The sequence below is a fragment of the Manis javanica genome, chromosome 11 (genome assembly GCF_040802235.1).
Source record: "Manis javanica isolate MJ-LG chromosome 11, MJ_LKY, whole genome shotgun sequence".
NCBI classification, from domain to species: domain Eukaryota; kingdom Metazoa; phylum Chordata; class Mammalia; order Pholidota; family Manidae; genus Manis; species Manis javanica.
The window spans coordinates 90,417,200-90,437,560 of NC_133166.1; the positions used below are offsets into that span (position 1 = coordinate 90,417,200).

Consider the following 20,361-nt stretch of genomic DNA (forward strand, 5'->3'; position numbering starts at 1 on the left):
TCAAGTCAGAAAAGATTTTATAAATGTTAGGTTGGTTTATAAGAGCTGCTCTGGGCAGTTAACAGTTTGTTTACAATGAGGAGTTATCTAGCTGAACATACTGTACGTGGCAATCAGAAGTCGTCATGGCAAGAGAAAACCACAGCCAGCCTGCCGCAGCCGGCCAACACAAAAACAGGCAGCAACAGTACAGATGATGTAAGGATGAAGGTGGGGCTTGTTTTTATTGTAAAAGAAAGAAAACTCCTCAAGGATCTTAACAAAGGAAAAGGAACAGTACACTCAAGAGAACAGACACCAGGATACAAACAAAATTACAAGTGTTTTGACTCCAGTCCTGTCCCCATCTCAAGAGCAGAGATGGGAGGGAGAGCTCAAGCAAACAAGCAATTCTGTAAAACAAGGACTTAGGAACCCTACAAATATGATTAAAATCTAAACTTGCTTTAAAAAAATTTTTTTTAATATATCAAAAGGCCTGCTTTAGTGACATGCTAACCCCACCAGAAAATAACTCCAATAACCCCCTTGTCAGTAACATGCTCAAGTTGACCAGCCAACTCTTATTTCTAAACCCGTGTACAAGTACATGTGTATCTTTTAAACTAAAGCCACAGGGCTCAGGTGACTATTTCTAGAACGTGCTTCCCACCTGTTAACCAGCCAGTTCTACCCCCCATCTAGTAGGATGGGCAGGACACAGACCCTTGAGTGAGGGAATAACAGCCCCAAACAGCCAACTTTTCAAGCACCACCTGCCTCAACCCTGCTCAAAAAACCCTTAGTTCGAACCAGACTATTTGCTTCAAATTTGGCTCCCAATGACAAGAATGGTTTTTCTCCTTAAGAAAACACAGGTATCTGCACACCCATATATATAATTTCTTTGTTTTTACATTTAAATATAAAAATACTACTCTGCTTTGTGTTATAAATGGAGGACTAAGCAGTAAGAACTTTTTCTTCTAAGGTAGGACAATCCATCGTATGCTGACCTTGACCTGAGGTGAGGGCATTTAGCTCCAGGCAAGGGAAGGATCCCACCAGTAAAGGGCCTGATTCCCACCCTTCCTTCTCTCCTAATTCTCACTTTTAATAGAAAGTTGGTTATAACCTTGTAAGAAACAGAACTTTCTACCAAGAGGGGAAATCCTAACCTAACCAGAGTTTAAGTCAGCAACCCCTTCCCCAGCTACCTCAAGAAAAAATCCTAGCCCTCCTGTCACAAATACTATGCTCTCTGTCCAGACAGCTATGCCTATTGGACAAACACACCTGATTAAATGGAAGCAGTGGTTATGTTTCCCTAACCCCTTCCCCTCTAATGCATTAGAAAGCTTCAGAGATAGGAAAAAATGGATGGGTGGATGGGTGGGTGCAAAGATATTAAGAACTTGACCCCTCTATTCTGGCCAAAGCACTGAGATATTAACTGGGCATGAGGAATAAAAAAAAGACCTGGATATTCCGCCCTTTGAGTTATAGCTATTAGGACAATTGAGAAGGGAGAATGTGGGAACGGGTGAAGAATTAGGAGGAGTTTGACGGCTGCAAGTCTAGTCCACTTAGTTTTTATACTGGAAGGGCTCATCGCCAGTTTCGTTGAGAAGACATGTGCGGATGAGGGCTTCCGTCACCGAAAAGGGGTCACAGTTGGCAGAGGGGCGACGGTCTTCAAAGTAACCCTTCCTCTCCTGACCGACAGTCCTGGGAATGCGGATGCTAGCACTGCGGTTGGCCACGCCGGCAGAAAAGTCGTTGATGTTGGAGGTTTCGTGGAATCCAGTTAGGCGCCGGGCATTATCCAGGCCCCCCTTGGGATCATAGGCTCGGATATGGTACTGGTGCCGCTTGCTCAGTTTCTCGATGGCCTCTTCAATGTACCTAGAGGAAAGAGAAAACATGGTCAGACCTGTCACCGGGAAATTTGCCCTTCTAGGGTAGAGAAGCAGGTATGGATCTAATAGAGTGATTCTGTCAAAGACTGTTCTCCAGCTTCCAGTCATGAAAACACAGCCCTAGAAGAAATACTTCACAGGGGCAGAGACTCACCTGTGTTCCCAGTTTCAGAATAGTGCCCAACATACAGCAGATGGTATCTGCTGACAAGACCCTAATCAAAGACTTTCTCCCACCCGTAAGCATGAAGTTCATTCACATGCTTGTATTGTTATTAATTTATTATTAAGGATTTTCAAATGCGTTCATGTATGTCAACTATTCTGATCACCATCCTTGAATTCTAGTCCTAGGATATTTTTGGTATTTTACAAATAGGAACAAAATGATAGGATCAGATGACAATTTCTGAATCCAAGTGATAAGAGAATTAAGGTATGAACTGAGAAATCTGGCTTATGCATCCCCAGTACATCAAATACTTCCAAGTATTCTTGCCAAGAGTGTAAGATGGCCCCGGCAGGAGCAGGCACTCACTTCAGACCGTTCTCCTCTCGCATGGCCTTGGTGCTGAAGTTGGTGTGGCAGCCTGCACCATTCCAGTTCCCAGGAATGGGCTTAGGATCAAAGGTTGCTATCACTCCGAAATCTTCACATACACAATGTAAGATGAAACGGGCCACCCAGAGATGATCTCCCATGTCGATTCCTTCACAGGGTCCTATCTGGAATTCCCACTAAAAAGAACGAGAAGGTTGGCCTTTAAGATAAAACCAACTGCTCACCCCAACTAAGAAGCCCCCAAACCTGCTCTCTTCTCACCTTTACTCCAACCTACTTCTTAGATTTTTGGTTAAGCAGCAGCCCTTGCTAACAGAAGTCCCCACTTGCTCCCAGGTAGGGAAAGCGATGGAGTGGAGCCATTTACCTGGGCAGGCATGGCCTCAGCATTTGTCCCTGCAATCTTGACGCCAGCATACAAACAGGCCCGGTAGTGAGCCTCTACGATGTCCCTGCCATAGGCTTTGTCCGCACCCACACCACAGTAGTATGGACCTGCAGAGGCACCAAGATGAATGTCAGGAGGCTGTAAACCAGAAACCCCCATATCCCATTCTTAATAAAACTCTTATTATTCCCAAGTCGGAACTCAGAAAGCTCTCTAAAAACTTGCTATCTGGAATTACCATCCTGGCCTTCACCGGAGGAGCAGGGGGTGGGGGGTTTCTCATCTGGGCCACTTTCTGAGTGGAGCCAAAGGTCTTCTGTTTTCCCTCCCTGTTAATGTCTGGATTTGGGCAATAAGAGGGCTCGTTCCACTATTATTTCAGCCAGTCTTAGGGATGGTCCCATAGCTTGTTGATCAATAAGTGGGCACTCCCACCTCTAGGAAGAGAGACTTTCCTTGCCAATTAAGCAACAGGGGAGGGGCAGGCTCACCTCTCACCAAGGGACTTACCCTGGGGCCCAGGGAAGCCATTGGAAGGCCAACCAAAAGGGTGCCCATCTGTGCCCATGAGAGTGTATTCCTGCTCCATTCCAAACCAGGGTTGCTGATTGCTCACCATGTCCATTATCCGTTTACAGGTATGCCTTAAATTGGTCTCTAAAGAAAAAAAGAAGAGTCAATGTGTCATTAGAGACATATGAACTAATATACTGAATCCAGTGCTGACAGGAAAAAGGTCTCTGGATTCCATGCAGCTGAAATGTTGATGACAAGCTGAACTGATCCAATGTAAACCTTTTTGTGTCCCATCAGCGGTAAGAGAGGGAAATGGGAAAAGATGTAATTACACATCTGTAGGGAGATTCCAGAAAGACTAAACCCAGTTACAACCAAGTCACACGACGGTGGATCCAGAATGGAGCAAGTTTTCACCTTATCTGCATCCTGGCATGTCCCAAGTACCAAATGTCAGGCACTGTACTCACAAGACAGCTGCTTAGCATTATCAGACTTACTCCTAGCTTCTCAGGCATTCAAAGCGAAATCTACAATTTTTATTGAACAATCATTGCCTATCAGGAGCCGTATATTCCAGGTAAGATGATTAAGTGCTAAGTGTTACTATATTAACTAGTACAAAAAAACAGAACACTAAAATGAGATGAGCCACTGGAAATAATTTCCAGACCAAAATGGAATTAAAAAATGAAGTAAATATAGTCTTATTAATGACTACTTAACCAAGAATCATTTACGGAGACCTCTATATTAAAGAAAGCCCACAAATGAGACTTTATTACAACTCTCAAGTGGATATTCTAAGTCTCCATTTTTATAAATGAGAAATTGAGGCTAGGATGTTAGGTAGCCTGCCCAGGTTACAGGGCAAGTAGCAGAACCAGGAAATCTGGGGGGTCTTGCCTTCAGAGCTTCAATATGTCTCTCAAAGGCAGTTAAGGTATGGAGTCACTAAGTGACTTGCCAAAAAGTCTCACTGGCAGAGTACAGCTCAAGACTTCAGAGAAGTAAGACTTCACAGTTGAATTTAAAAAGCTGAATGGCAGAGAACTGAGAGCAACAACAGGTATGGCCGGAAATAACCAAAATGTAGCTACAGCAAACCTAGAGGCAAATGTATGTCATCCTTAAGCCAAAAGGCTCATATTTTATGTAGCGCATAGGAGGATAAAGAAAGAAAACAAGCTGTCTGGAATGAAACAGCAACCAGATATATAATCGTTCTCAATCATTTGTACATATTAACTCATTTAATCCTGCAACAGCTTTAGGAGATAGGTTTTATTATTTTTCCCACTTTAGAATCCTAAGAAACAGAAGTATCAGGGATACATAAGGTGCTCAAGTTCATAGCCACTACGTGACAGATTCAGAATCCAAATCCAACAATCTCACTTCAGTCTACACTCTTAAAATCTATAGGCAGGCAGAAAGGCTGTGTCCAGGGGACTCCACTGATAAATAGATCGAGAAGAATCTGAAGTCCTTTTACGTAACCGAGAGGAGACCATGGGAGGGAAAGCCACAAAACCTCTTTGAATGAGGAAGTTCAGGGTGGAGACAAGCACATCCAATCCCCCAGGCTCCTAGAACAGTTCTGAGATAGTCTCATCTTCCCAACACTGATCCTGGAATATCCTTTCCTTCCCCTTTACAGCATTCATGGGTTGGGGTGGGGACACCCATAACTACCCCAGACATACCTGCAGGCTTTCGGTTGTACTTGAAGACTTCACAGAACACCAGCTTGTTGGGGTCCTTGCGGAAAGGGTCCCGAAACATGGCAGCAGGGACGAGATACATGTCACTGTTGGAGCCTTCAGACTGATAAGTACTAGAGCCATCAAAATTCCACTCAGGCAAATCTAGGGTAAAAAGAGCAGGGGAAATTAAGTTAAAAATGCATAGCTTTCCAGGCAAGAAAAGAATACAGCCCCACGCTCACCTTTTCATCTCTAAAGATCTACACTCTCTTTTCCAGAAAGCCAGTGATGCATGACCATTTTAATAAGCAAACTGTGACATGAGCATGTAGCCCTAATGTCCTTCCTATCAGAGTTCCAAGTAAGATCACTGCCTCATTTCCTTAAGATGTTTCCTCCCTAAATAAATCTTTTGAATCTATTCTTCACATCACCAGGAAGTCAGCCATCATTTGAAGTATTGAAATAGGAGAACAAAGATTTGGATTCTCTCACTAGGCCATCTGTGTGCCTGATTCACCACCTCTTACCTGAGCACCACCCCCAGCCCCAACTATGTCTATGGATTGTCTTAGTTCCAGCTGTATCCTTACGCTATTAAGGAAAGACACAACTAGCAGGATGACTTACTCAAGGATACTCCCATGGCACTTATCCACTTTTCCCATTACGTTTTAAAGGCCAGTTCTCTCCAGCTGACTATGAGTTCACCAAAAGCAAGAGACCACACTCTACCATCCCCATTGGCTGCCCAATCAGTACCTGCCACATAGCAGGTGCACAATATATACTTTTTATTATGGTCATTCATTCACTCACACAATGTGAACATTATCAGGAGAGCAAGGTACCCTAAAAGCAGGTACGAGCTGAGTTTTTCTCCTTTGGTCCCGTTCTAGAAGGAAGGGGGCTATGGCTTGTTCAAGACTGAAAAATTAAGGTCATATGACTCCTCTGTAAAAGCTTTTAGTGGGATAAGCTTCAGTCAGCCTAAGAATTTTCAAAAGTGGCATCAACCAAAAACAAATGAATGACTGGTCCTACTTAGAAACCACTTTGCGGCACTTTGATTGCATCTAGAACCTCAGTGACATATGAGCATGAAACATTATACAAAGAGTTTATTTATCAAGTAGATGGCATAGTAGGTTAAAGCAGTGGTTTTCAAACTGGGTTCCAGGGGTGTCTGAGAGTCAACTAAGTAGGGATGCCCAGTTCAGCAAAGTCTCCAGCACCTCTTCTCCCCACAACGAGTCTTTCAATCTTGGTTCCTCAATATACTGGCTTACAAGCAAGACTCCATGTAAATAAAGGGGTCCATTGTCACTATGCCTGAGGCAGTATAGGAGCTTCATGTTGACTGAGTGAAGTGTGAGAAACCCTGCCTTACAAAAGCTTTACAAACAGAAGAATAAAGAGGCCAAATCTAGAGGCTAGGTCTCAGGCTGCTGCCCACCCATAAGTGGCTCCGCCAAGCCTGCCCGCCCACTCTGCCCAAGGCTCTCACCTTCTATACACTTGGGCTCACAGTCCAAGGTCCGGGTCTTGCAGCGCAGCCCTTCTCCAGTACCATCAATCCAGATGTACACAGCTTGGACCTTCTCACCCTGAGGCAGGGACATGTACACCTGCTTAACACCTTTGTTTAAGTGGGAGCTCGCTGAGGTGGCCATGGTGGAAGGTGTTCTGAAGAGGAAAACGAAAAACAATTAAGAACACCAAGGATTCCAAACTGATCCTCTGCAGGAGTGACACAGTAAGGACAACTAAACCAAGGAGTCACAGCGAGAGTGGGAGCCCCTCCTTTTGGAAGTCCCACACTCAAAGATACTCATTTACTCTGTTTTCAGGGGGGTGATTAAAATTTTATGTTAAACAAAAATCTCTTTATAAGCTTCCTCAAGCTAGAATCTTACACTTGTGAGCCATAAGCTCTGTTTTTCTCAGTGTAGCCAAGGAAGGGAAATTGTTTGATTTTTTTTATAGTAAGATACTGGAGGTGGGGGAAGCCCCAAAAAAAGTTCAGAAACCACCTCCCAACACAAGTAAAATCCAGCCACAGAAAATCTTGGCTGCCATGGCTTCTTGATGAGTTTTCCCTTTTCCTTGCGTTCTAGTGGGCATCTAAATAAAAAATCCTTTTTGAAGATTCTTCAGCCCAATACCCGCTTTCCACATTTAGAGATGGCAGGATGAAACACGGGGTCTTAGCTTGAAGATGTGAAAGAATGGTGGCTTCCAAAAGAACTGCAGTCATTACTACCACGAAGATGTCAAAATTGCAGATCCAAGGTGGAGTCTAAGCTGCACACAGCCACAATTTTCATTAGTCTGAGGCAAAGTTCTCACTTCAGAAGACAGACTTAAATTTGAAAACGACATTGAGATTCCACTGCAGAACTTTTCAAGAAATCAGGAAATTCCCACTTCTAAATGAAAAAGACCTGAGGTTTCAAAAGCTGAGGCATGCTTTTTAAAAACTACAGGCCACCACAGCAAAACCTCTGCAAGAAGAGAAACAACACAAGAGGAAATGTTCTATCACTTCCTCCCCCCTCAGTGGCCCAGGGTGTCTGGAAAGAGAACACATTGTTCTCCTCCAGCGACTTGGGCAACTTTCTGAAGTACAGTGGCTAAGTTTCTATGGGCAACCGCCCAGCTGAAAACATAACTGCTTCTCTCTGCAACAGCCTCACCCTTCCCTCTGGGGAAGAGAGGCACCTCATCTGTCAAGCAGATTAGAGGAAAACATACTTTTGCCTACTGTGTCCTGAAGATGAAGACTTGGTCAAATGCCACCCTCACGCCCAGCCCTGCCTTTAAAGGCCCCCAGGAACAACCTCTGACCCCTTCAGCTCCCACTAAAAGCTACAACCCCCTCCCCCCCCGTGTCCAGCTTTCCTCTCTAATCTGCTACACCTCCAACATGAACCCACACTTTCTCCCTTTAAGCCTCGGTTCTGGATCTCCTGCTCTTCTCCGTGAGACGAGCTGGATGCCAACAGCCCACTCTATTGTGTGAACTGGTGCTGCCGCGCTGGGGTGAGCGGTCCTGCAGTTTCTAGTTGTTTCTGCAGCTGCCGCCGGCTCCGAGGTCCTGCTCCTCACTCACCCCAGCCACAGGTTAATCAGATCGCTGGGGTTGCCCTCTTGAGCCCTTCTCTTGGGGTGCCGTTCGCGCCTCTCGTCCTCCGGCTCTCGCTGGTCGGTGCACGGGAGCTTTCTGGGCGAGGGAGACGGAGATGCAGAGGGAGTCGCGCGGTCTATCAGGGAGCTACCGGGGTCGCGGCGGGACGTGCAGGAATATGACCCACGCTGGTGGGTTAAGGTCTTCATCCTGACTCTCAATTTCTCTCCGGAGTTCGCGGAGTAGGCGACGAAGCCAAAGCAGTAAGAGTAGGTCCCCGACGACCGAGACGCCGAGTCTTCATCTTCGTTCGCTGCGTTCTCCGCGGCCTTGCGGTCAGCGAGGGATCCCCGCCTCCCGCCCCCGGGCCAGCTGGGATAACCCACTTTGAGAACAGCCCTTTCCCACCTAAACGCCCCCGAGGTCCGCGCCCCGCCCCTCCGGCCCCCGTCGGGATCTCAGGGCCCAGCTGAGGGGGCGATACCCTGCAAGGGCCGAGGCTGGGGGGGGGTGGCGCGGGGAGAGATGCGCAGCCGCCGCCCTCGCCCCGCCTGGCCTCTCCACCAGCGGTGCCCGCCCGCCACGCCGAGGCCCCGGCTCCCTATTGTTCAGTCACAGTGGGAGCGCCGGGGACCCGCGGCGGGAGTGCCCGGCATAACCACGCTCACGGCCACTCGCCTCACCGTGGGCGTCTAAAAGCTCCCCAAGGCCCGTCCCCGCCGAGGAGCAGGGGGAGGCTCCCGCAGGGGCCCACCGGCCGGCCGCGCCATGCACACACCGCGCACGCACCGCAGTCGAGGGGATGGCTAGCCTGGCCGGCCGACCTCCGCGGCGGCGCTCGGGACCGCCAGCAACGCAAAGAGGATCCAAACAACTCCCCGCCCTCCTCAAAGCCAGCGAGGGGCGCGCCCCGCAGTGGCCAGCGCAGGCCCGCCGGGAGCTGCGGGCGGCGGCGGCACGCGGAGGGCCCGCAGGTCCCGCGCAGAGCAGCGCCAGAGGCAGGAAGCGGGGCGACCCCTGCCCGCAGGCCCCGGCGCCGCGGCTCGGGAGGCGGCAGGGCGGCGCGCGCCACTTCTGGGCCCCCCGGGCTGGCGAGGCGCCTACCTGGGTGGCGAGCAGGCGGGCGGTGAGAGCGAGGTGCAGAGAGGAGACGGCCGGGCACGCAGCTCAGACAGCCCACTGTTCTCCCATTCTCGGCTCTGCAGGGCGGCAGCGGCCCCGCACTCTTTATCAACGGCCGGGGCCGCCCCCGGCGCCTGATTGGCTCCCAGCGGCCGGGAGCCCGGGCGGAGCAGCCGATGCGCGCCCGGGCACCGCGGCCATTGGGCGGCAGCCTTTCAGGGCCGCAGGGCGGGGGCGAGCGCGCCCGGGAAAGAAAGAAAGGGAAAGGGCCGCGGGGGGATGGGAGGGGCGGGCTGGGGCCGCCTGGGCAATGGCGGGGGCCGCGTGTCCTGCGGCGGGGGCAGCGCTGAGGGGCAGCAGAGGTAGGCCCGAAAGAGCCCCCTTCCGGCGCTCTCGGTGGGTTTGAGGAAATGAGGCCGAGTCTGTGATCCCACATTTGTAATCACTATGTTGTTGTTTCTATCATTCCCTAGAGAGGATCCTGGGGGGAATCAGGAGACCTGACTCTGCCTTTGTCACACCTGAGACAAGTCTCTCGGCGACTCTGGGAGCCTGTGTTTCCTCTTTTGCACATAAAGCGATTCAAGAGAGGATTTTCAGAGCTGCTCACCAGATTTGAAATAATATGTGCAAGCTGTACCCCAAGGGCAGCTGAAAGGAAAGAGAGGGTTTCGCATGCCCAATTGGAAGTTCAGGGTATGTCAAAAATTTAGAATTCCTTTATCCTGCCTGGTTTTACTTTTCAAGTAATTGAGCGTGTTTTTAATCTGGTAAATAAAGGAGAATCAGTACTCTCCTTCCCTTCGCTCAGCCCTGCTGTGGTTTAGAAAATGTGTATGTGAACACAATCCTGAAATGGATACTTGTCACCAGATACATAATAATTATCTGTGTGCATATATATAGACACACACACACACACGCACAAATATTTTCATGGCTACCAATGCTATTACTTGATCATTCTATTTTTGTTACCTGAAATTCACCTGATGGTGTCTAGTCTTTACCACATATTTTAGGGGTCCCAGTTTTTGAGACGAGAGTTTTTTGTGTGTGTGTGCTTCCAGTGCCTTTGAAAAAGGAAAGGAAGAAATTTGTTCTCTTGGTTATTTTCTGTACCACAAATATGGAAGAGAAAGGTCTGTGATCACACACATAACTTGGCTTCTTAGGTCAACATCTCTTCCCTTTAAGAGTATCTCCAACACTGGAGTGCTTTAAATATGACAGATGCAACATTCATCTCAAACAGGGACTTTTGGTATGTTTCAGCCAGGTGACATTCTGGAGGCAGTAAGGTACCATGCAAACATAAGGGATTCCATCCTAAATTTCAGTGCTACATGCTGAAGTTATGAGGTGATGGTTAAAGGCTGGGCTTTACTTCTTATTACCTCTGTTTGCTTAGTTCCTTAGCCACATGGAGCCTCAGTTTTCTTGCCTGCAAAGTAGGGATACTAGCTGCCTTGCATATTGTAAGGGTTAATTGTGACAGCATATACATCTAGCAAATGCTTACAAAACAACAATTATAATTAGTATGAGCCCAGGATAATCTGAAGAGATTGGATTCTTTCTTTCCCCACAACAACCCTTCAGTACAACTTTCTAACTCAGTGTAACGCTGCACTCTTAGTTTTATGACTTAGTAGGCTTAGACCCAGTAAAAAGGTGAGCTGTTTTCATTTGATAGCTTTCTAGAGTCTTAAATCTAAATGCCTCTGAGGGAGAGAGGACTAGGGAAGGGAAAGGTGATGCTCGTTTTAAAAAACATTTATTTCCAGATGCCAAACTGCCTAAGCATTAAACAAAGCCTTCTGTGTTCACCACCACCAGCACTTGGGGTGGGGATGGCAAACATAATAGAGAATGAAACAGTAAGAAGCAAATGCAGTTTTTAAAGCTTATGGTAGTACATTTTGCTGTGTGAGTGCCTGCTTCCCTTGCTAGGTATCTTAATCTGCTTGAGCAGCTTATTCATTTTTGTATCCCCCAATCTTTGTATCCAGGTTGAGTGTTCAATAAATGATGTTTGTTGACCACACAGAAATGACAGCGGCACCATCAAGAGAACATGTGCTTTGAGCTGCTTTTCCAAGAATGGAAAAGGATTTGCTTTGATCCATTCATGTGACTGGGGTTAGGAAAGTAATACATGATCACTGAGTCTTTCAGGAGGGAACAAGAGGCCTTGTCCTCCTTAGCCAGCGCTGTACTTGCTTAAACCAATCCAATTAGGGTCCAAATGAGTCCAAGGACTGATCAGGGAAGCTTTAAAGAATATGAGGGAAGAAAAAGCAGAAGAAAGTCCCTCAGCTAACTGGTTGGCGAAACCCAGATTGTAATTTTTAGAGAGGTTTAAATTCAAGTGGCCTGTTTCATGCAGTTTGACTTCGCTGTGTCTGCTGGCCTTTGTTCTCTTTCCTCTTCTTCCCTAAATTGCCATCTGCCCCCATTCTCCACCCCCTCCATAAAAAGAGCATTAGAAAGCTTGAAACTCATGAACTCGTCTGTCTCTTGGTACATGCAGTATTAAAGCCAACAGGGAGTTCTGGTACATTAGAGTTGTTATATCCAAGGGGTGGGATGGAGTAGGAGAATGATTTTATAGGTAAAACTTTTGCTCCAAGTCTGCAGAACTGACCAGGGACTAAAAGCATCTTTGAAATATTTCTGCTACCTGAAATAAAAGGCCGTGTGGTGGGTGGGCTTCACCTGTGAGTTCTCCTCAGTTTTCTTTCTCTCTTTTGAAGGACCAGGTCTCATTCCGCAGGCTGTAAACCCTTAATCTGGTGATCTGAGAGTGCCTTCCCTGGGCCTGTGTGGCTGCCTCGCACCTCATTAGAGCCAAGATTTGGGGTGGGGCTCATACAAACCCAAATCTTCAACCTAACTCACTGTTTGGGAAATGGACTCTTCCCTGTATGTGAATGGTTTCAGTAGGCTTTCAATGAAACTGTTAATTCAAGATAAAAAGACATAGCTGAGATCCAGGCTTGAGAAACATCCTGGAAAACCAACCCAGAATTGCATTCTTTTTTTTTTCATTTTTCTTTATAAACCAACACCAGTTCTTTCAAAAAAAAAAGACCAGAGTATAATCTTAAAATAAAACAAAATGAAGAAGAAAAGCAGGCTTGGAAACTGGGGTCATTACTCCTCAACCAAATTTTGGGGAGAAACTGCTGTTAGCAAGCTTTCACATTTCCATCTACAAAATTAAAGAATGAAAGACCAGGTTTTACCTCAGTTCAGTACCCAATGTTGCACACAGGGAAATTGTTCTTTATCCTTTCTGATTGATACTCTTAAACTCTGGTTAGGAAATTAGAGGTTCAAGTCTCAGCGATTTTTCTTTGATTTGAGTTTTGTTGAAGGCCCCTTGAAGTCATTTGATTGGCGAACCCTCCACTTCCCAAGCTGCATGTTGTGACTGCAGGTTGGGTCTGTTTGAACCCTTCCCCAAATTTTGTCTTTAATAGGAAACTGCTTGGAGACTTGGGAAGAGTTAAATTTATCTTAGTTAATAACATGGAAAGTAAGTCCTACAGAGAAAATCAAAGGTGTGCAATTCTAGAATGGATCTTCACATCATTCTACCTTAAAGGTAAGGAAGGTGAGGCCACAATAACTTGTAGTAGCTCTCATTGAAGTCACTTCAATGACTTAGTGAAATACATGCAGCATTTTACAGGCTAATGGGCTTCCAAGGTGCAAACCCACTTGAGAGCCTCTTTCTCTTTCTCTTCCTTCAGTGTCCTTAGGCCATGGGCAATGCATTCCCCAATCACCAAAGACTAAAACTGAAACCCTACCGAACCTACCAAGAAAGTACAGAGCACAGGGCCAGTTTACCTCTGAATCCTACATTGCAAGTTACCCTGTGCCTTACGGTGGATATTCAGTATGTTCTTTGTGAATAACTAGATTACCAGGAAAAAAAAAAATGCTTTATGGCAGGTTGTCTTTAAAGGAATCTTTGGAGATCATTTTGCATATTTAATAATCTGTCCCTAGTTTCATTGTTTTGTAATCTGGGATTTTCATAGATAAATTTTGTTCTTTATTCACAATGCATGTATGGATCTATCTTTGTTACCTAGATTGATTGGAACAGTATTGAAGCTTATTAAAAAGTTTAGGAAGTTTTAGCATTGTGATAAAAAAAAATCATTTGAATCAGAGTGTCTCCTTTAGTTAGTACTTTTCCAAAGATCCTCTGCTGGACCCACAGCCCTTGCCTCTCCCTCTATCCCATGAGTTGATTTGAATCCGTTTATTTCACATTCACATGCCAAATTTTAACAGGAAACAAACAGCCCTGGTATATGTTTTCTGATGCTTGGGCAATACGTAGACTTGGTTTTCTGTTTTTCCTGACTTCCTCCCCGCTACCTTTTAAACTTGTTGGGACACTTGTTTACTGATTAGGGACCGAGAGGCTTGGCTGGGGTGGTGTGAACATAGTGCCCTCTGGTGGAATATTGTGAGAATTACAAACTTCTGCCCTCAAGCTTAAGACTTGAGTGGTCTTTTCTCTGCCGGCCCTCAAGGGAAGGGGCCTCTCTGTTACATCTATTTTATAGTAAATTAATGACATACAAGTTTTTTACATTCACTGTATATTTAAGAGGTATGATGGTATCAATTGATTATGAAAGGTTTGTTATTCATTGTGAAATGAGGCCTCAAATGACTAGAAATGGGCAGTCAGCAGTGTAGTTTGTGCTTTAAATCATCTCCCGTCAAAGTGTATGAGAGGTGAAGACACAAGGAGGTTCCCCCAGGAAGGTAACTGAAAAGGGTCAAGGAACCAAGAGTTACGGGGAACGGCATGGATCGGAAAACTTGGTCACAAACAAGTCTTATCCTCAGCCCTCCCTTGGATCTGAGCCCAGAAATCTAAGAGCCAGGCAGGAGCTGCGAGTCCGCCAGACTCCCACTCTCCCTGGGAAGATGTGCAGGGGAGCTGGGTGGTGGGCGGAAAGCGTGACACAGACACACCTGTTAGGGGGTCTTGAGTTTTCCCACTCTGCCATTTGTTCCACTTGGGTCTTCTGGGTGACTTCTTCCTTCCTTCCTTCCTTCCTTCCTTCCTTCCTTCCTTCCTTCCTTCCCTTCTTCTTCTTCTTCTTCCTTCTTCCTTCTTCCTTCTTCCTTCTTCCTTCTTCCTTCTTCCTTCTTCCTTCTTTCTTTCTTTCTTTCTTTCTTTCTTTCTTTCTTTCTTTCTTTCTTTCTTTCTTTCTTTCTTTCTTTCTTTCTTTCTTTCTTTTCTTCCTTCCTTCCTTCCTTCCTTCCTTCCTTCCTTCCTTCCTTCCTTCCTTCCTTCCTTCCTTCCTTTCTTCCTTCCTTCCTTCCTTTCTTCCTTCCTTCCTTCCTTCCTTCCTTCCTTCCTTCCTTTCTTTCCTTCCTTCCTTCTTTCCTTCTTTCTTTCTTTCTTTCTTTCCCTCTTGCTGACCTTTTTTATCTCTCTCTCTTTCCTTCTTTCTTTCTCTTTCTCTCTTTTCTAACAGTTTCATTTTGAGAATCAGTCCCTTCTCCATTGCCATTAGCAAAGTCACTGTGGCCCCAGGGACACAGTCACCGGCTTGAGTAAGTCGCACTGGCAGGTGAATTCCTGTTTAGCCGCGTACCAGCTGCGAGGCTTGGGCAACTCGCCCTGCTGAGTTTCAGTGCTCTGGAGGTTCCTTATAGGAATGCCTGTGAGGATTCAGGAACAATGACAAGGTAAACAGTTCAGAGACAGGTTACTGGATTTTGTTATCCCAAGAATGAGGAAGAGAGTGGACCCATTACTAAGGAGGTGACTCAGGCCTTAGGGTTCTTGGTGTCTTTCAGAGTCTCCCAGAACCTCAGACCTGTCTGGCAACATATTTAGAAGGAACAGAGGCAGGTGGAGATTCTGGAAGCAAATAAGTCTTTATTAAGCATCACCTATACTGTATATGTGAGGCATACGTAGGAAATTACGCAACTTGGATGTGGCAAAGTCCTTACCCTTCAGAATTTTACACTTCAGATGATGAGAAAAAACCTTCCCAAGGGAAATGGTTTCAGAAACAGAACAAAGCAAAGTGTATCAGCTGTATGAGCAACTTAACAAGGTGGGTTTAGTATAAATGCCTAAGGGATCAGTAAGAGTTCTTGGAGAGGGCCGCCTGGGGGGGGCTTTATGCTGGGTACCAGAAAGCATGGTAAATATGTGATTGTGGGATGGCATTCTGTGGGATGCAAGGGAGTGAAATTGGCAAAGACTCAAGAATAAGATCGAGTAAATTACATGTACATAGGTGGTGATGGTAAAAGAAGTAAGCTTTGACTTAGTAGGAATAAAATATGAAGTTGGGGGAGTATTTGAACATTTGAATTCCATAAAAACTTGAATTCTACAAATTTAAAATGTCACCATTCAAGCATTAATAAAGTCTGACTTCCTGAATTTGCATTTAAAATGAAGCCAATCCTTAAAAATGAGCTGGGGTGGGAAGAGAGGGGAACAAAAAGAGCATAATTTCAACCTGAATAAATTAATTACAAATTATGTTTATGCTACTTCCACATGATGGCACCACTTTGGTGAGCAAACAGAAGTACCCACTTGTCTTTATCAGGATGAGACTTGAATGACTCCAGTTTTGAATTGTGAGAAATCATCATTCCCTCAGGTAAAAGGCATCACTTGTGCCTGAGAAGCAGCTGGTGGCATGACTGCTGGACTCTGCTCTCCTCCCTTCAAAGGCCTTCAAAAACAGAAGCTTTCTCTTCCCCCATGGCTTTCCTTGCACACTACCCATTCCCCTGGCCCTCTCCCCTCACCCCAGCAATCCCATCAGCGGTCCTTCCTCAGGCCCCTGTCCCCTCATCTCCTCAGTGAGTAGAGGTTCAGGGACAGCAGATGTGCCAGCTGGAGACCAACTGCTCTCTTTCTCCAGGGACCAAAGAGGATCCCAGTGCACATGAGTGAGAGAGAACCCAAGGAGGAAGATGGGGTGGACCTGTGCCAGGCTTTCTGGGCCCTGTGTCAGGGGAGCTCTGGAAAAGGAGAGGAGCCTGGTCATCCCTCTCCGACAGCTCCACCCCGGCAGCAATCTGTAGAGCCGTCCCACCGTGCTCATGCAACACAGCTGCTTCAAACCCCATCAGCGTCAAGCTGGGACTGTAACACCTGTGCCAAAAGGAGGAGATGCCATAGATCCCCAGCAGGCTGAAAGCGTTGATCACCACATGCAGCAGAAGAAGGTGGTGACAAACATGATGTCACTGATGTCATCGTCTTGCCAGGGGTAGCTGGTGACTGGTCTGTACAGAATGAAGCCTGCCTGCATCAGCCAGGAGCCCATGATCAGGAACAGAAGGATCTCGATCAGGGAGAGACGGAACGAGTCAGGGTCCGGTCAGCACCAGCATCGTCAGGAGCACCACCAAGATGAACAGACAATGAACCTGCAGCTCCACCCCCATTGAGACCTGGATGTGAGACGCCAACAGTGGCAGGAGCACGTAGAAGGTCAGGGCCAGGGCGCCTTTCTGCAGGGGTGCACACCTCCGAGGCAGCAGGTTCTTGTTCATGATGTCTACACAGCCATTGAGGGTGAGGGTGATGAATATGATGAGGTGTTGCCACTCTTTGGTGTACATGAACCTGGGTGGCAGTTCCCTGCTCATCGGAACCAAACCCCCTTCAATTCTGCTGATCTCATAAGCTATCAGGATGGAGCCAGTCACCACCTTCAGCAAACCTCTGTAGGATATTTTCCACAGCCTGGCCCATCATCCCTTATTTGTGGAAGGACATGAATGATACAGGAGAGATTCAATGACTATCATGGCTTTGGAGACAACTATTGCCTGATACAATCCACATAAGACTAGAAACAATCCTGGGTACACGTGACCAATAAAGGTTCCCATTGAACTACAGATCTGTCTAATGAAGAAGAGAACAGCAAAACTCAGGCACGTCCACACCTTCTGGGGCCACTTCAAGGTCTGGGCTTTGGGAAGAATTGCCTTCCATCTGCTTTTATCATCTCACCCCACGCACTGTTCCTCCACAGAGAGGAAATGTTTCTGGAACCAAACCTTTGGTGGCCAAAAGCCTATTGTTCCATTCCATTCTGACACACTGAGAACAAGCTAGCTTCTGCCACAGAAGAAAACTGGCAAAACTTTAGGGGCTCCCCTCTATGGCCCTCGAGGAGCTTCTGGTTACTCTTGTCCCTTTCTCCCATGGCTTCCTTCCCCTTGTGCTGCCCAGCACTCAGAGGAAGAGGAGAGAGGCACGTGGGAAGGGGAAGGGGCTGCCACAGTATCCAGTGGAAGCACTCAGAATCCCTTGAGTATCCTTCAGTACTTCTGACGTAACTTTGATCCAATTGTAAGCTTTTCTTTTTGGACACATATTTATAAACATTTGTGACCATGTAATACATACTTAGCGCCTATCTGACTTTCCTAAGCTTCTCTTACAGACACATAGTAAAAGCTACCAAGAAAGCCCCCTTCACCTCCTCCCCCTACCTTTACACATCTGTGCACCCACCCTCTACCTTCAGCATCTCTACTGGCCAGTAAATGAATCTGAAAAGCTACCCTTCGATATTGATTTTAGGAACTGTGGGGGTTTTGTAGTGTGTTGGCCTGAGTAAGCTTGAGCCATTTTTCCCAGAATTCCCTTCCCTGTTGGCTCCAGGTTGGGTTGGCTACAAAAGCAATTTACATGAGAATCTGAATGTGGAAGCAGCAATCTAAGCACACTCTGAAGGTGTAGGGTGCCAAGCGCCACTGTAGCTCATACATCCTCTTACCGACATCTGCTGGTTCACCTCCTTGGCATGGCTAGCAGCCAGACCTATAGCTCCCTCAGTTTCTCTTGATGTGAAGGGCACCAGTTGCTTTTGCAGGTCATCTGCCCCCTGTGGTATGAGGGGATGACAGACAGACACAGGATCCATTTGTCCTTGTGGGTTTCACTTTGTCATAGTTATACCTAACTTCCTGTAATATACTTCTCCCGCCTATTGCCACATTGACCTGACATGACCTCAGTCCTATCACAACAAAGAGGCAATGGCCTTCCATAGATTATTCACTATGGATGTGTAAGATCTAATATCCATAAGAAATCCATGTGTAGATTACTCTGCTTCCATGATCCATCCCCAGCTGATACAGGAGATGAAGGTGTAATTCCTTAAAATGCAGATAATGTCAAGAGGAATGACTCCAGTGAGCTGGTATTAGGCATTTGTGTTTTAATGTGAATTAGCCCATCAGTTTCAGTGATCTGTTACTTGACTAGTATCTAATGCACTTCTGAAGACAAAAATCCTAGGTATAGGGTAATTGCTAACTGAGTATAAGGCAGAGAGAATAGTGGAGAATAAAGTACAGGGTACATGAGGCATGCCCTGGGTCCACAAAAAGTAATGGATTTATTGCAGGAAGTACACAAATAGGAGTTTCTCTAGGGGTGATAACTGTGCTGGGGGAAAGGAAGTGCATCACTCAACATGAACCACACTGACATCACAGTCTTCTGCATAGTCATCAGTCCTCACAGCACAAGCTATGCTGTGGGTAGAGAGGCAGCATCTGTATACTGACAGAGCCCTTAGAGGAGAGGAGGACAATTTACACTAAGGTCACAGCACTGCCTCTGAGGCTTCAGTCCTATCCAAATGCCTACCCTTTCTCAAGCCCATTTAATTCTAGAAAAATTAAATCCCTGTCCACCCTTGAGGATGGCAGTAATTCAGATTGCTTCTTGCTACTGAGAAATTTGGATGGGGTTGGGGATTTGAGTGTGAGAGCAAGTTGGAAAAACAAAGCTTAATTCTGCCTTTTGAAAGAATATACATTAAAAATTTTAATTTTAGATATTTTTATTCAATTAATGTACAGTCATTGTAGAAAAATCAGGTAAAATATATAAGCAAAACCATTAAAAATAATTTGTAATCCCATAAGTTGGGGTTGACTATTGTCACCATTGAAGTACAGAAACATGGTTTTAAGACAGCATGAAGAAGTGGAAAATGCAAGCACTTGAAGTCAAAAGTCCATTCTGATTCCAGTTCTCCCTTAATTTGAGTGTCATACCCCTTCTTTGAAAATTATGAGTGTAGAAGTTAACTTTCTATTAAAGTGATAATAAAAGGTCATGAATGTGATTGCACAGAAATGCATATTTAACTGCTGTCTCTTTCTCCATTTTGGTGAATTATCAAAACGCTGACAGTGCCCCTAGAGGAGAGGAGGAGAATTTACACCCAGATCACAGCACTGCCTCTGAGCTCTCAGGCCCATCCAAATCCCTACCCTTTCTCAAATCCACTTGATTCTAGGAAAACTAAATCTCTCTCTGGAGAGCTCAATGCTCAGAGGAGATTCAGAGGGAACATCTGAGGGACACTTCTGAAGTGAGGAAGGAGAGAAGCCTAGGATTCTCTTTGGTTCTTGGATTTGCACAGGGCCCATTGCATGTGCAGGGCTGGGCCAGAGAGCATGTAGTCTGCAGGTCTCAAGAGGGGCTGCATTTGGTCACTCTTAGTATTGCTTCTAGTATGTCAAAGCTGGGCTCCAAGTGGTGGGGGCAGCAGAGCTTACTCTAGCTCCCACACTCACCCACCTAGTAGTTTCTGGCTGCTCTGAGCGGCTGCCGGTGATCAGAGGAAGAGAGAGATCAGCAGCACTGCCCCAACAGTAATGCGTGGTTGAAAGTGGTACATATGAGGGCCAGTAGCCCCATCTTGGCCAGGCACTAGGGCTACATGCTGTTCATTAAAATATCAGTATCCTGATCTCAAGACTTAGAAGATAGGAATCATCCATCCCAAACCAGACGGTTCCCACAGGTAACCAAGAAGGAAGCCAAAGGTGGTGAATGATTATCAGAACTGGTGGACAGCTCTGGAGTCTGTGGGTACCAAGTGCCTGAAAGCTGTTTCCTGAGGAAAACTCAGCTTCACCACAGGAGCCATGGAGGTCTTTCCTGCCCTGGCTGCTCCCCAGTGGGACTTTCCTCAGACCTGCCTCAG

At 46.3% G+C, this 20,361-nt stretch overlaps 2 protein-coding genes and 1 long non-coding RNA gene across 6 annotated transcripts in view; 1 reads left to right on the forward strand and 2 right to left on the reverse strand.

The window, feature by feature from the left end:
- On the reverse strand, positions 1-9,459 carry GLUL (glutamate-ammonia ligase). 2 transcript variants are annotated; one of them, XM_037021076.2, is made up of 8 exons: positions 9,302-9,428; positions 8,183-8,293; positions 6,578-6,756; positions 5,071-5,232; positions 3,359-3,505; positions 2,828-2,955; positions 2,437-2,636; positions 1-1,884 (listed from the first exon to the last, which is right to left on the reverse strand). In XM_037021076.2, the coding sequence occupies exons 3-8, from the start codon at positions 6,741-6,743 to the stop codon at positions 1,566-1,568; spliced, it is 1,122 nt and encodes a 373-aa protein (XP_036876971.1). In that variant the 5' UTR covers positions 6,744-6,756; positions 8,183-8,293; positions 9,302-9,428; the 3' UTR covers positions 1-1,565. The 2 variants fall into 2 exon arrangements, with proteins under 2 accessions (XP_036876971.1, XP_036876970.1); XM_037021075.2 differs by lacking the exon at positions 8,183-8,293 and having other exon boundaries at positions 9,302-9,459.
- Positions 9,056-20,361, forward strand: part of LOC118972915 (uncharacterized) — a 22,226-nt gene continuing 10,920 nt past the window's right edge. For 2 of the 3 annotated variants that reach the window (XR_012122832.1, XR_012122833.1), the window contains exons 1-3: positions 9,056-9,195; positions 9,793-10,015; positions 12,805-12,929. This is a non-coding gene — a long non-coding RNA (uncharacterized lncRNA). Of the gene's footprint in view, positions 9,196-9,792; positions 10,016-12,804; positions 12,930-13,077; positions 14,618-20,361 lie in introns of those variants that run through there. The other variant, XR_012122831.1, reaches the window with a different exon arrangement.
- On the reverse strand, positions 15,941-19,422 carry LOC118972924 (transmembrane epididymal protein 1A-like). Its single transcript, XM_073216866.1, is given in 3 exon segments — positions 15,941-16,551; positions 16,554-16,711; positions 16,713-19,422. Coding segments are annotated over 3 exon segments (1,026 nt in total). The 5' UTR covers positions 17,234-19,422; the 3' UTR covers positions 15,941-16,204.